Source organism: Gobio gobio, assembly GCF_949357685.1.
Source record: "Gobio gobio genome assembly, chromosome: 1".
NCBI lineage: Eukaryota > Metazoa > Chordata > Actinopteri > Cypriniformes > Gobionidae > Gobio > Gobio gobio.
Window position 1 is genome coordinate 50,305,327 of NC_137097.1, and position 15,056 is coordinate 50,320,382.

The 15,056-nt window shown below is 37.8% G+C and overlaps 1 protein-coding gene across 1 annotated transcript in view; it reads left to right on the forward strand.

Moving 5' to 3' along the window:
* cacna1ia (calcium voltage-gated channel subunit alpha1 Ia) overlaps positions 1 to 15,056 on the forward strand; it is a 132,789-nt gene that overhangs the window by 80,447 nt on the left and 37,286 nt on the right. Inside the window, exons 22-29 of the mRNA XM_079826914.1 lie at positions 115 to 204; positions 2,044 to 2,236; positions 3,708 to 3,859; positions 4,311 to 4,420; positions 5,416 to 5,549; positions 6,876 to 6,946; positions 14,076 to 14,154; positions 14,322 to 14,443. Coding sequence (XP_079683040.1) covers positions 115 to 204; positions 2,044 to 2,236; positions 3,708 to 3,859; positions 4,311 to 4,420; positions 5,416 to 5,549; positions 6,876 to 6,946; positions 14,076 to 14,154; positions 14,322 to 14,443 — 951 coding nt within the window. The remainder of the gene's footprint in view (positions 1 to 114; positions 205 to 2,043; positions 2,237 to 3,707; positions 3,860 to 4,310; positions 4,421 to 5,415; positions 5,550 to 6,875; positions 6,947 to 14,075; positions 14,155 to 14,321; positions 14,444 to 15,056) is intronic.

A 15,056-nucleotide genomic window follows, 5' to 3' on the forward strand; every position in this document is an offset into this window, starting at 1 on the left:
CCTTATTTGTCTGTTCAATCCCCATCTATCTTTGCTTGTCCCGCTTCCATCCATCTCCATACTTCCGTTTGTCCTTGTATGTGCTCATATGAATGAGTGTTTATGTTTTGACAGGCTCTGATGTCCCTGTTTGTGCTGGCATCGAAGGACGGCTGGGTCAATATCATGTATCATGGTCTGGATGCAGTGGCAGTGGACCAGCAGGTAATGTTCCATGTAACATGTTCACTGATGTTCCCATCCTGCCATCCTGATAATACTGACTGGCTGAATGTAAATGGTGGTCTTTCAATGTTGTATGGACTTTGTCATGAATTTGTATATTGATATTACAGTGAACTTTCACAGCCAGCCCTCTCGTATAGGGTTTGTGGGCAATATTAACCCAAAACAGGCACATTTATACAGACTTTTTTTTAAAGTAAAACAAATTTAATCACACAGAGCTTATGAAATACACAAGTCAATGGTTTTAATCCAGATTTTAGTTAACAAAAAAAAATTAAATATACTATAAATATACACTATTCCACCCACAATGATAAAATAGTTGTAGATAATAATAGTAATACATAATTGTAGATAAGTGAAATTAAAGCTAAATATAAATACAAAGTACCAATCTAGCTAGGTTATCTGAAGTCCATAGATATCGCCGCCAACACTTTCTCCAACAAGCGGATGCGAATGTTTTCCTTTTTGTTCATGGGATGTTTGACATACAGCCTATTCAGTTTTTCGAAGTAGCCCAGTGCACCCTCATTGAGAAAAAAAAAGAATAAAAAAAACGATATTCTATAACTAAGATAATACAAGTAAGCTTTAACAACTTTGTATGAAATTTAGTTTATTTTCAGAATTAGGCATTTTCATACTTATTAAGTGTTAAAAGATCTCTGAACCAAACAAAATTCACTTTCTTTTAACTAAAATAAAGAGCTTTAAGGAATAAGCACTCAACAGTGAATATTTAATCCTGAATACACACAATCAGCTTCATGAATACTAACCGGCTTTTGGCTCTGAAGCTGAAAAGCAATGATTTTCAAGAGTCCTCGATTCAAAAAGCAGTGAGCTTGCATCATTTAGGGACCAGCACATAATGATTACGTGTAGGCCTGCAGCCAGATCCTCTCCCACTAGAAGAGCCCAACATCTCTAGGTAGTCAAACACAGGGAAACTCATGGATTAAATGGCATGAGTAATTTCCCCACTGCATCATCTCTGTCACTCCAGCGTCCACTGCAGGATGTAATCTATGTGTGGAAGCAGATGGAAATGTGCAGAGTACTGTGTGCTTTCTCATCCCATGTTTTAGAATGAGCCAATTTATACTTTGGCGTCTTTGTTTCGCTCTACGCTGCTGCTGCTAAGCAACCAAGTAAAAGCTGCACCTAAGTTCACTTTACCATAATTTGACCAATTTCCCTCAAGCTTATGAGTGTCTGCATGTTGATTTTTACTCAAGGCTGTGTTGATTATCTTGTTGTATTACATTTTAGGCAGCTCTCTGTTCTGGCCAGTTTCTTGTGGTGTTTTTTTGTGGTACTTGTGAAGAAAAGCATTGTCGTCATTGTTCTGGTCAAAACTTGATGAATAACCCATCCTGACCGGTTTGTGCCACAAAAATGAATGATACCTTAAATAATGTGACTTATTAAGTGTAGAGGTGGGCTTATATTTGTGTTAAAAAAAATTTTTAAGGCATTTTAACCTGGCAGATGACAGGTGAACATCCTTAGCAGCAACCACAAAGAAAGCCTTAGCAAATGCCTAGCAACACCCTAGCGACCACCTAGAACACAATAGCAAATGCCTAGCAACACCCTAGTGAGACGCAACCACACTGAACACCACAGCAAATGTCTAGCAGCATTCTAGCAACCAACTTTAACACCATAGCAAAAGCATAACACTCTAGTGACCACCCTTAACACCACAGCAACACCCTATCAACCACCTAGAAGGCAAGCGGCATTCAGTTTATGTCTGGTTTTCCTAACTCTTTCATCGACCGTTCTTTCTGTCTCTTCATTTAATAGCCCGTAACCAATAACAACCCCTGGATGCTGCTGTACTTCATCTCCTTCCTCCTGATTGTCAGTTTCTTCGTGCTGAACATGTTTGTTGGAGTAGTGGTGGAGAACTTCCATAAGTGCCGACAGCACCAGGAGGTGGAAGAGGCCAAGAGGAGAGAGGAGAAGAGACAGAGACGCATGGAGAAAAAGAGACGGAGTAAGGAAGAGAAAAAGAGAGGCTAAATGTTTTGAATGGGTCGATAATGGAATAACCTCTTTTTCAGTGTAAAATTGTCTTCAGTTTGGGGAAAACTATATATAAACTATATATAAATAAATAAAAATATATAATTACTGATATTAGACATGCTGAAGTATGTTGAAGTATGTTTGGTTACAGCCCTACTGGCCATACGGGCTCCATACAGGGAGTGCAGAATTTTTAGGCACGTTGATTTTCTGATCATATTTTTTTTCCAGACACATTTGACCAATTCCAAACCACAGTAATCCTAATAACTACTATTGATTTAGTATTTAATAATGTATAAGTGATATATAATTGTTCATGAAGGCTGGAAATGAAAACCACCTTATATTCAGGTGTGCAGAATTATTAGGCATGTTTTCTTTTACAGATAAATTGAGCCAAAAAAGAGATTTAACTCAGACTGAAAAGTCAAAAAGTATTAAAGGCCCATGAGAAGGATGCAATACTAATGCAATACTAGACATTGCAGTTAAGGCATGACCATTGGACAGTGAAATGCTCGTTGGGTCAGCAGGATCTGACAAAAACAGGTGGTGAAGAAAAGACACTGCATTAGTATTGCATCCTTCTCATGGGCCTTTAATACTTTTTGACTTTTCAGTCTGAGTTAAATCTCTTTTTTGCCTCAATTTATCTGTAAAAGAAAACATGCCTAATAATTCTGCACACCTGAATATAAGGTGATTTTCATTTTCAGCCTTCATGAACAATTATATATCACTTATACATTATTAAATACTAAATCAATAGTAGTTATTAGGATTACTGTGGTTTGGAATTGGTCAAATGTGCCTGGAAAAAAAATATGATCAGAAAATCAACGTGCCTAATAATTCTGCACTCCCTGTAGACAGGGGAATGAAATCCATAATGGAAAGAAGGAGGGAGGGGAAGGATGTAAATGAAAAGAGATGATTTGATTTGCACACTAATGCTGAACAACCAGTTTAATTCTCCAGACATCTCATAATAGCGTTAACCAGATGGAGAGACTGCACAGGTGTGTTCTGTGATGCATCTTTCCTCTGAAAACAACTCTAGTTTACGGACCAGAGAGTAGCCTTATCATCACACATACAAACTTTTGGTGATTATATTGGTCAAATATTCTCCTGCCCCAGTTTAATGTGTAACTAAGAGGAATCCATTAGTCGGTTGATTTTCAGAAAAGTATAAGCACTGTGGCTCTGTTGCGCTATCAAATAATTTCTCTTTGTTTGAGCAGCACAACAACATTCAGCTTAACCAAGGGTATTAGTTTGGGGGCCCGACTATATGTTTGGCAGACGAAAGAGTGTTAATGAAACTTGTTTAAATTCCATTTGTTCAATATACACACTTCAACTTTAAGTATTTGAAAAAGTGTGCTTACTGATTTTAAACTGATCATTCTATCAAATCTATTCATTTCTCTCAGAGGCCCAGAAGTTGCCCTATTATGCCAGTTACAGTCATGTGCGACTGATGATCCACACTCTGTGCACCAGTCACTACCTGGACATCTTCATCACCTTCATCATCTGTGTGAATGTTGTGACTATGTCACTGGAGCACTACAGCCAGCCTCGTGTAAGATAAAATGCAGGCCTCATCCTCTAAATCATTTTTATATTGTATATTTATCATTATAGCCATCATTGCTGATTTGACTTTACAGTACTGTATGTCACTTGCCTCTGGTATTGTTATTGTTTTCAGTGAGACATTTTTGTTCACAATTCAGAAATTTCCCCCATTCCCCTTGAGGATTTGAGATGGACACCCTGGAAGTCCATAAATTTGAGAAAAATTCAGCTCTGAAACATACATTACCATTGCATAATTGACTTTTCTCTATTTATTGGGCTTTACACGAACATTCATAGAATACATGATAATGCTATATAGCTAATGTAAAAATGACTGGTGCAACTGACTTTATGAACCTGAGGCGAAAGTCTTTTAATCATTCACACCTCTCTTGTTCTCTTCCTCTGTCTCTCTGGCTTCCTCTCCGTCTGTATGTTTCCTTCCCCCCCAGTCTCTGGAGATCACACTCAAGTACTGTAATTATTTCTTCACCAGCACCTTTGTGCTGGAGGCTGTCCTGAAGCTCATCGCATTTGGCTTCCGACGTTTCTTCAAAGACAGGTATTCAGTTCATTCCCATCTTCACCTTTCATCTCCTCACATTTTCTCTCCTACGATCGCTAATTGATTTAATGAATTCATTAGATATCGATTCCACATGACCGAGTCCTCTTAGTTTGTTGACTGGAGTCACTGGAGGGTGTGTTATTGGCAAAATGTTGCTTCTGCTGATGCATTTATGACGCGGATAGAAATGAGATTAGCCCTGCGTGATGTTAATAGAACAAAGCGCACCTGACTACAGTGAGAGCAAGAGTGAACATGGTTATTCGTCTCGAGGGTTTAATGAAATCTCTCTCCTGTGTTTGTCTTCCTAATAGAACTCCTATTTATCATTAGGTGGACTACAAGAGCGGTTCCTCTAGCTTGTCATAAACCAGTACTGACATGGATTGAGGTGCATCGAGAGAGCGCAGGGTGTAAACATCTTGGCATTTTGTAGCTTTATTAGAATATATGGTATTGACCCATTTAAAAGAGTAAAAAACAGGCTCACGCTGCAATACACTTTGTCTTTTTTATTCACGCATATTTGGGTCTGGCACCAGAAAGCTTTCAACAAGCCATTATTTATTGTTGTGGCTCTCCGTGCCTCCTAACTAGGTCACAATTACGAGCTGGATGGCAGAGGTGTGTGTGCAGACAGGTGTGCCACGGCTGGTTCCAGCACCGCAGATGTGGGCGACTGTGATTTGTGCTGTAGTGTAAAAATGAGCCATCCCTCGTCCTGCATTAGCGAATGAGGTCACCTATGGTGGAGTGAGTCCTTAATTCTCCCTAATTGGGTGTTATTAAGTGGTCCCCTGCTACAATTCAGGTCCCAAGCCAACTGTTTGACCAGACCGATCTTCAAATGCTAATTTCTTTTAAGCCACCTCTCTGGAGGAATAAATGACCAGAGCGAAATGAAACTAGAGAAAAAGGTTGGATTCGGAGTGCATGAAAGTTGAGTTTTTGCATAACTAAGCAAATCTGTCCCCTGTGTATGTGTGCAGGTGGAACCAGCTGGATTTGGCTATAGTGCTGCTGTCAGTCATGGGCATCACGCTGGAGGAGATCGAGATCAGTGCAGCTCTGCCCATCAACCCCACCATCATACGCATTATGAGGGTCCTACGCATCGCACGTGGTTAGTCACGCAAACACAGATGCTGACCACTGATAACACTAATTATCATAGTTGCTTATAGACATTTCAGCCCCCTTAAAAATGTCATTAAAATCTTTTCTGACCTGACCATTGCCAGCAAGGATTGGTCATGATGGTTGACCAATCATCACGGAGGTCCAACTCTAGTTTTTTCCTTTATATAGTCAGTACTTAAAATATTATATTATATATATATATATATATATGATTTTGTTTCAATATCAGTGGTGCAAGTGTAAACTCAGAACCTCTTGCTCTTAAAGCAAGAAATATTCCTCTAACCCACATCAGCTCGTGTTCAGATAAGACTGAAATCCTAGAATCGCCCCTGCCACACATTCATTCCAGCTTAATCTCCACAAGTGCTTATTGTCACATACCACAGCCATTATTCTCCTGACTTTTATCTGTCTTTAATTTATTTTTAGCCTTTTATCACTTTTATTGAGTGGTAAGTAGTAAGGGAACAGGAAATGATGGTGATGGGGAACTTGTGCACCAACATGAGCACCAATGTGTTTTATCATGTCCGTTAACCTTTTTTTAGTCTTTCATCTCAATAAATGGCGAAAATATTGAAGAAAAAAAACTGCATTGTTCTCCAGATCAGATCAAATTGCTTTATTCCCCTGCTCAGAGCGCCATTTAATCTTTTAATCAGCCTGAAACACAAATGAACTCACTTCATGTACAGAATATTGTTACGAAATGTTGCTTAATTGCTTATCTCCAGTGCCAAATTCTATTTGTATCCTTAAATCTGTTGTTTTCTCCTCCCCATTTCCCTCTAATACTTGATCAGTGGCCCATGTGTTGATAAGCCCTTAATAGCTGATGAGTCTTACGTTTGCCTCATTACCCAATACGAGCCTTAGAAATATCGACTCAATCATACCAAAATGGTATTTTGCACAGGTCAGTGATGCTGTATTATTGAGGATTGATCTGTTTGTCTAGAGTTTAATCTGGTATTTAATCCTGCCGTTGTCCACAGCCATCACTGAGTCAGTGTGCCATCACTCTACATCTGTACAGGGAGAGGGCGGCAGTGTGAGGGTTTAATTTTAGCCCTGACCTTTTCCTTCTCTCCTCATTAGGCTGGAATTAAACCAAGGTGGTGTGTGGGGAGGGATCCTTGTCTGTTATCAGCCTTTTTGTTTTTCTTCTTCTGAAATGATCAACGCCTTGTAGACATGCACACACACTGAGCTGCCTTGTTGAACTCTCTGTAACGCGCTCTCCCTCTCTCTCTCTCTCTCTCTCTCTCTCTCTCTCTCTCTCTCTCTCTCTCTCTCTCTCTGACAGTGTTAAAGCTGTTAAAGATGGCCACGGGGATGAGAGCGCTGCTGGATACGGTTGTCCAAGCCCTGCCACAGGTGATGAAACCCCCTGATGAAACATCGCATTATTACCCCACCCCCTTTTAGTCACATTTTGTTATGAGAAGTGGACGTGAACAGGCTGCTCATTGGCTCGTGAAAATTGGTGATTCATAGGAACCACAAACTCGCTCAGGGCGGATAATAACCTGAAAGCAAGAATAAAGTACCTGCTTTTGCATACACACACACACACACACACTCATCTTGTTCATAGCTTTTTCAACTATAATACATTAATAACAAACTTTTATTTCACAACTTTAAAGCATAACATAAAACCACATAAAAAAGAGATATGAAAAAGGAATGAGTCAAATAAAAGTTGAGACTCTGTATAGAAAGATCCATCTCCCATAGAGCATAAATGAGTTTGAGGAAAATTTAAAAGACGCAAGTTTAAAGAAAGTAATATGAAAAGAAAGTAGTTCACACAAACTCCATAAAGCAATAAGAACTCTTTTATAATCAAACACACAGAGTGTTGTTGCCGTCTAAGTGGTCACAGAGTGGTAACTGCTACAGTAGAGAACTGCTAGCTAGACATCGTCAGGGTGGAGTAAAGTGTCTCTCCTCTGTGGATATTGATCCCTTGTTCATTACTGCTGGGCCCAATGTCTTATCCCCATGGCATCTGCGAGGTAATTAACGCTGCAGCTGATTAAAGAGCCACTCAGACACACAGTCCTACCACACACAGTTCTTATTTAGTAGATCCTTCCAGAAACTCCTGTGCATTTCCTTTATAACTCTCTTAGAGATACTGCTCATTCCCCATAGGCTTCAAATTGACTTTAATTTAGCCTGTATCATTTAACCTTATTATGGTCCTTGTATTGATTTAGTTTTGCAGTAGACATACCTTAAAGGGTTAGTTCACCCAAAAATGAAGTTTCTGTCTTTAATTCCTCACCCTCATGTCATTCCAAACCCGCAAGACCTTCATTCATCTTCGGAACACAAATGAAGATATTTTTGATGAAATCCGCAAGCTTTCTGACTCCTCATAGACAGCTATTTAATTACCACTTTCAAGGCCCAGAAAGGTAGTAAAGACATCGTTAAAATACCATTGGCTAGCTCCTGCATTCTGCTGTATAACTTGGAAGTGTTACACTGTTTACACTACGTCAACATCAACAGAAAGCTCTCGGATTTCATCAAAAATATCTTTGTGTTCCGAAGACGAATGAAGGTCTTGAGGTTGAGTAATTAATGACAGATTTTTCATTTTTGGGTGAACTATCCCTTTAAGCCATTTAAAAAGGGGTCAGTAAGATTCGCAAGGACGACTTGAGCAGGACGTTTCTCAGTGATACGCTACTCATTTTGAGGTACCTAATGAGATGTTGCAACTGTAATTCCTCACCATCAGCATTAACAAGATGTCCATCAACAAATGTGTATATTTCAAATTTATTGCGGTGCACATGCGGGAACTGTATTAACTGTATCAATAAAAGCGCATATGTTAGCCTAGCACTAACGTGAATGACTGATGTAACATTAAAGTTTGCTAAACAAATCTCGCTCCTTTATCTTTACTCAAAGTAGTAAGAACAACAGACAATCTGCATTAACATACACAGTTTTAGGTAATAGTGGCACACAGCTGATTTGCAGAAGTATTTCAGTAAGACGATAATAACGTGAGTTAGCCGGTTAGCCAGAGACCTACACAATAAAAAACTCAAAACTACACAGTAGAAAATATATACATCAATAATGAATCATACTTACAGGCAATGTTCCCTCTTATTTCTTTTCTCGCTGAGCAAAACTTTTCTCTATTGGGCGGAGATTTTGGTCACCTTAGCAAAAACATTCTTTACCTGTACAGCGTATGTAAACGAACACAAAAAAGTGGTTTCATCATGCAGTTATAACTTTTAACTTTAATGTGCCATTTCTATTTTATTTAACCATTGATGTAACTTAGTGATATATTAAATAAAAAAAAAAATAAAAAAAAAACAGTTAATTCAGAAGTCCCTAAATTAAGCACATTTTACAGTGCTGTTAACTGTATTCTTCTTTACCAAGAAATACTATTAAAATCTCCCCCAGGACAGTTCAATTCTTTATAATATAATATAATATGAAAATAATTAAGCGGTTACACTGAGATGGTTCTTTATGTGTTTTGTACAGTCATTTATTGGCGACAGGCAGCATTAAACCATCTATATTAAATGTTTGTTTATTGCTTATGAATTTCCAAGATTTTCTATATCAGGGGTTTTCAAACGTTTTAATGACAAGGATCCCTAAACAATCCCCTTGTGAGATCAATTCTTTATTAGGCTTACACTATAATACAATTATAATAGCCTATAATATCATATAAAAACTAGGGATGCACCGAATCCAGGGTTCGGGTTCGGATTCGGCCGAATATTGGGCTTTTTGACTGGGTTCGGTTTCTGCCGAACCTCAGAATTTATTTCCACCGAACCCGAACCCTAGGCTTGCACTATGCGCGCCCCGCTGGTCGAACTTAATGACGCCGCTGTTGAAAGTGAAAATGGAACTCATGAACAGAAAACGTGGCAGTATACTTTAAGTCGAAAGAAGGCGATTCAAGTTGAGCTACGCGTTCAATTTGCAATGCCGATTTGTCTCGTGATGACAAGGACCCTAAACAACAGCCTCTGTTAAAACATTTGCATATGAAACATCCGAGAGAATACGATTTGTGCATGAAGGAATCTACAGACAGCAGCCAAAAAGTATTTTATTTTACCGTGCAAACAGCCTATAGATCAGATAAAATATAAATAAAATTAATAAAATATATATAGGCTACTTAAATAATTACCAAATTAAGATGACAAAACGAAAATACACTGAATCCGTTAGTTTGAAGAGCCGGAATTAGGTAAATAGGTAGATAATATACTATATATCTTTACATATAGCATACTATTCTCTTAAAACCATAATTTCGTTATTTTTATTAACCCAAATAATGATTCATCCGCTAGGTTGCACGTGAGGGGGAAAAAATAGGTTCCTTCCACTTAAGAGTTGAGCTCTTTTTATTTTAATAGGCTATATCTCTTTACATAAATACTATTTTCTACTTTAAAAAAAAATAACTTCGTTATTTTACTAACCCAGTGTTTTGTATGTGAATGCTGTTTCACGTGAATATAACCACAGGAGTGAAGCACAAAGCTTTGTTTAGCCTAGAAAGGAAATAATGGTCAGAGAGCACTTTTTCATTCTGTTTTGCTATCTGGATATGGTCACTCGATTTTCCGTGAATTTTAACAATAGGCCTAGTCCATTTTATCCCAATGGACATGTACATCTCGTTGCTTTTCCCAAATCTTCACTCGCGTCGCACCCATTCGCAGGGGATTATAAACGTTTGTTCCTTTCGTTTGCTTATAATTAAGTCTATTATAACTATTCACATCCTTTACTGTGGGAAAGTATAAAAAACACTGTAGGACGAATACCTTTTTACTTCAAATTTTATTTAACACAGTTTGTTCTTGTTATTAAACTTGTTAAGGCGCGTCAAGTTTGGTTTATTTGAATAACGCATTTCACACACACGCCGGTGATTTTAGTTTCGTTTTCTCTGGCAGTGAATAATCACATTGCCTAAATGTCTTGACCCTGTGGAAGATAAAATCCGCTCTTCAGACCTTTTACAGCAAGTGTTGCTTTGCAACATCAGTAGAACATATGAAGACGAAGATATTCGAGAAGGTGTAGGCTATATTCAGTGTCCCATTCCTCTCAAAGCGCAGAGCGGTAGGCTATATGACGCATCTTTGCAGGGAAATAGTATGAATCAAATATTTTTCTAACTAATATTTAATTTTCATATATTCTTGAGGTTACCATTATTTACTGAAAATCGTTTTTGTTTTATAGGCTGTGTTGTTTCACTGACGGAAGTGCTAAAATAAACACGCATGCTTATGGATGTTTCAGCCTCAAATGATTTCAAAATGTAGGCTATATAGGCTATCTGGCATAGACTACAGTATTTAAAATCGCATATGCATTAGTTACATTCTCAATTTAATTTACAGAGCAATTCCTGCTAAGTTTTTAGTTTAACTAATACTATAGAAGTGGATTAGTGTGTGTCGCAGACTCGCAACGGGGGCGTGGCATCACGATGGTGGCGCTCCATCTTGATGTCGGCACAACCCTAGCGCGCGCCTCCTGCTCTCCGTTGGGTTGTTCTTTGAAACGACAGAGGACGACTCGGGGTAATTTTTCTATAAACCATCATGAAATAGCGGCGAGAAGAACATACACGACAATGTTTCCTTTAGTAAACTTGACCAAAACTGGTCAATAGCATCCCTACACTGCTGTGGACGTTGTTAACTTCATTAATGTGTTTACTGTGATAATGGACTGCGGACGGGAGTAGGATTCGGTATTCGGTTTCGGATTCGGCCGAATCTTAACCAGTGGATTCGGCCGAACCCCAAAAATCTGGATTCGGTGCATCCCTAATAAAAACTAATGGAAGTATTTAATCTGATAGTATATTATATCAGTTTAAATGCTTCAATTTGTAAAAAAAAAACTAACTGAAGTAATTAAATAGATCTAATAGCTAAATATGTTCAAGGGAACATGTTAACTCTTTTATAGTTATAGTTTGCACGCTACACTTGTGGTTGATGTAACTGTAAATGTCTGTTTTGTTACCGTGCTGTGTCCGTCATCTGTTATTGAGCTATTTGCACCGCAAACGCGACTCACTACTGCTCTCACACGTGACATCAGTCTTTCTATGAAACCTGTAAACCACGTCCACTGCCAACACGATAGCGATACTAACTCTATAGCGGTAGTACAACAGAGCACTGCAATTGTGTCTCATTTAAACTACAATCAAATGGATTTCTCCCCACAGTTCGCGTCTGTATCTACCATCTGCGCAGCATTTTATTCTTTCTGCGCGGCCGCGGCATCTCAAGTGCTCGGCCGCGCACGCGCGCAGCTTAGAGGAAACATTGCTTACAGGTTGTGATTCTCAGGAGCAAGCTTGTGCACATAAACTGGGTACTGACCCATCTCAAGAGCAAGCATTCTGCGAATCCTATGTTGAATCCGAGATTTGAGAAGCAGTCAGTAAAAGGACATGTTTGTGGGCGTGTCAAGTTGTTCGCGGGCGGACAATGTACAACATAGGCGGGCATTATGCTAATGTCTTTTCTAGTGACGTAGAAATGTCACGCAAAAAGATTTTAAACATTCAGAGTCTATTCTTTCTTTTGGGAGACAATAAATGTATTTATCGTGCACTTTCGATTTGACAACTTTGCAGGACGTTTGCATTCACAAACAGCTATATGATACACTGCATGAAAGGGAATTTTCGAGAGAAAAAAAACCATAAAAGGGGCACTTTAATATTTTTGTGGAAACCGTGATCCTTTTTTTCAGGATTCTTTGATTTAATAGAAAGTACAAAAAAAAACAGCATTTATTTGAAATAGAAATCTTTTCTAACATTATAAATGTATTTACTGTGACTTGATCAATTGAATGCATCCTTGCTGAATAAAATTCTGACAGTAACTGAATGATACCATGTTTTTTGAACGTATTACCATTGTATTCTTTGAAGCACCTTGGGGTACCTCTGGTGCATGAATATAGTAATAATTTAGTACCACGATACACTGTATATCAAATGGTGTGGATTTACCATCTGTGTGAAACCAGTGCTTGTTTCTAATCTGCCTAACCAATATTTTGTGCTTCATAGTGAAAAACCTAGTGAGATGCCTACTGTGCCTAGACTACATGTTTGGCCATCATAGGCTCATTCCAGATTGAAACACAGCCAGAGATCCTCACTTTAGGAACAAACAGAAGAATGAAGCAGTATTACAGCTATTGTGCACACATCCTGATTCTGTTAAGTTGGTTTGTAGGTTTGATAGGCCATTACTTAGCATTAAATTGTAATAAAGCTCAACTGTAGTTTCATCATACCTGCTGACACGCCACATTAAACCACACAGCCAACCACATCGCGTAACTATAGAAATTACAATAATGTGATCTAAGATGGTTGTTTTATTCACCATTTTACATATTTATAGCTCTCTCGTACACAGCTTTCATAATTACCAGCTTTTTAGGCTAGATGTTAGCGCATGTGCCATATTCTTTATCACCTTCAGTTTTGTCTCATCTCTTTTTTGTCTTTTTTTTGAGCTCCCTGTGCAACAGTGGACACACCCACAACTCATATGCTAATATTCTTGACAGGCGTGTGAGCCTTGCAAGCATGCAAGGGTAAATTATTTTCCCAGAGCTGCACCTCCGACATGACCACTGGTGCCATCCATCATTTATGAGCTTTTTGTTAAATCACAAATTTGTTCTGCTCATTGTTTTGCTGTAGGGAAACAGGTACAGCATGACTATGACTACAGAGAGACTCAAATTGCATGGGCAGAGATATTAAAATGTACATGCTTTTTGTTATTATTATGTCTGTTCCAGACACTTCTTCCATCTGTACTAAACCTCAGGGTAATTTTTTGTCTTAGAAACATTGCAAAAATCATTTTCTTAATAATTTTTCCCAAGCCAAAATATATTAACATTCTTATAACATCATATATATTTACTTAAGAAGCAAGATTGCATAAATAATGTGACCGTATGTCTTGAATTCAATTTATTTTTGTTACACCATTGGTACATATTTTGTTTTAGCTTTAAGCATAAATATAGCAACATTTAGTAAGGTTTAAAACATGGTGAAAATGCCTTTTTTAAGGCACTCTGGGAAGGTGTTTTAGACTGCATTTTATTTTTAATTGTAATTCATCCTCTTTAAACTATAAACAAGTTATTAAAATGAATTTTGTCAAGAATACGGGGCAGCTCTGTTTAGCGACAAGAGAGATTTAGTGCAAAACTACAAACTTTTGTGCTCTAATTTTTGTTCTACTTTAGCTTAATCCAGATTGTGGTACTACTCTTGGCTTTTGTATGCTAATTGTTGTTTGCTTTGGATAAGTCATCTGCTGAATGATTCAGTGTAAATGTAATTCAGTGTGCTTGTCTGTATATTGTGTCAAGGATTAGAGCATATGTGTTGGTTTCAGTCTTGATTTGTGTGTTTCAGGTGGGGAACCTTGGCCTCCTCTTCATGCTGCTGTTCTTCATTTATGCTGCACTGGGGGTGGAATTGTTTGGAGAGCTGGGTAAACGCATACTACTACTATTTAACTCCTTTTGATGCATATTTTCTTTCCTCTCCCTTTCTGACTGCATAGGTAACATTGAGACAAATATTTTAGGTGAAAACAAATTTTCAATAGTATTTTAACAATACAAAAACTCTCTATACGTCTCTATCTGTTCGCTTCAGTGTGCAACGAGGACTACCCATGTGAGGGCATGAGTCGTCACGCCACCTTTGAGAACTTTGGCATGGCGTTCCTCACCCTCTTTCAGGTCTCCACTGGTGATAACTGGAACGGCATAATGAAGGTACAGCAGAACAAAGAGCCATAGTACCATTAGCATCACTTTGTTATAAAAAGAGGTGGGGACGGAAAAAAAAAAAACTTTTTAAAAACTTTTATTTCATTAGTTTGGAGTTGTAAGATTTTTTTAAAAGAAGCCTTTTCTACCAAGACTGCATGATTTAATAATATTGTGAAATATTATTAAAAGTTTTCTTCTTTAATATATTTTAAAATGCAGTTTATTCCAGCGATGGTAAAGCAAAAGCAGAAATCATTCTAATATGATGATTTGGTGCTTATGAAACATTTCTTGTTATTATCAAAGTGGTGCTTAATATTATTGTGGAAACCATAATACATATTTTTTCAGAATTCTTTAATGAACAAAAAGTTCAATAGACCAGTATTTATCTGACATTATAAATGTTTACTGTCACTTTTGATCCGTTTAATGTGTCATTGCCTTATGAATGTATAATTTTTTTTTTTATCTTACTGACCCCAATCTTGTAAACAGAAGTGTAAGAAAACAAACAGCCAGAAATTGCTAATAATTGCTTAGCAGTCATTAAATCATTTTAAATAATGAACAGTCTATGTGATGAATTTATTTGAAGATACATTCAAAAAATATC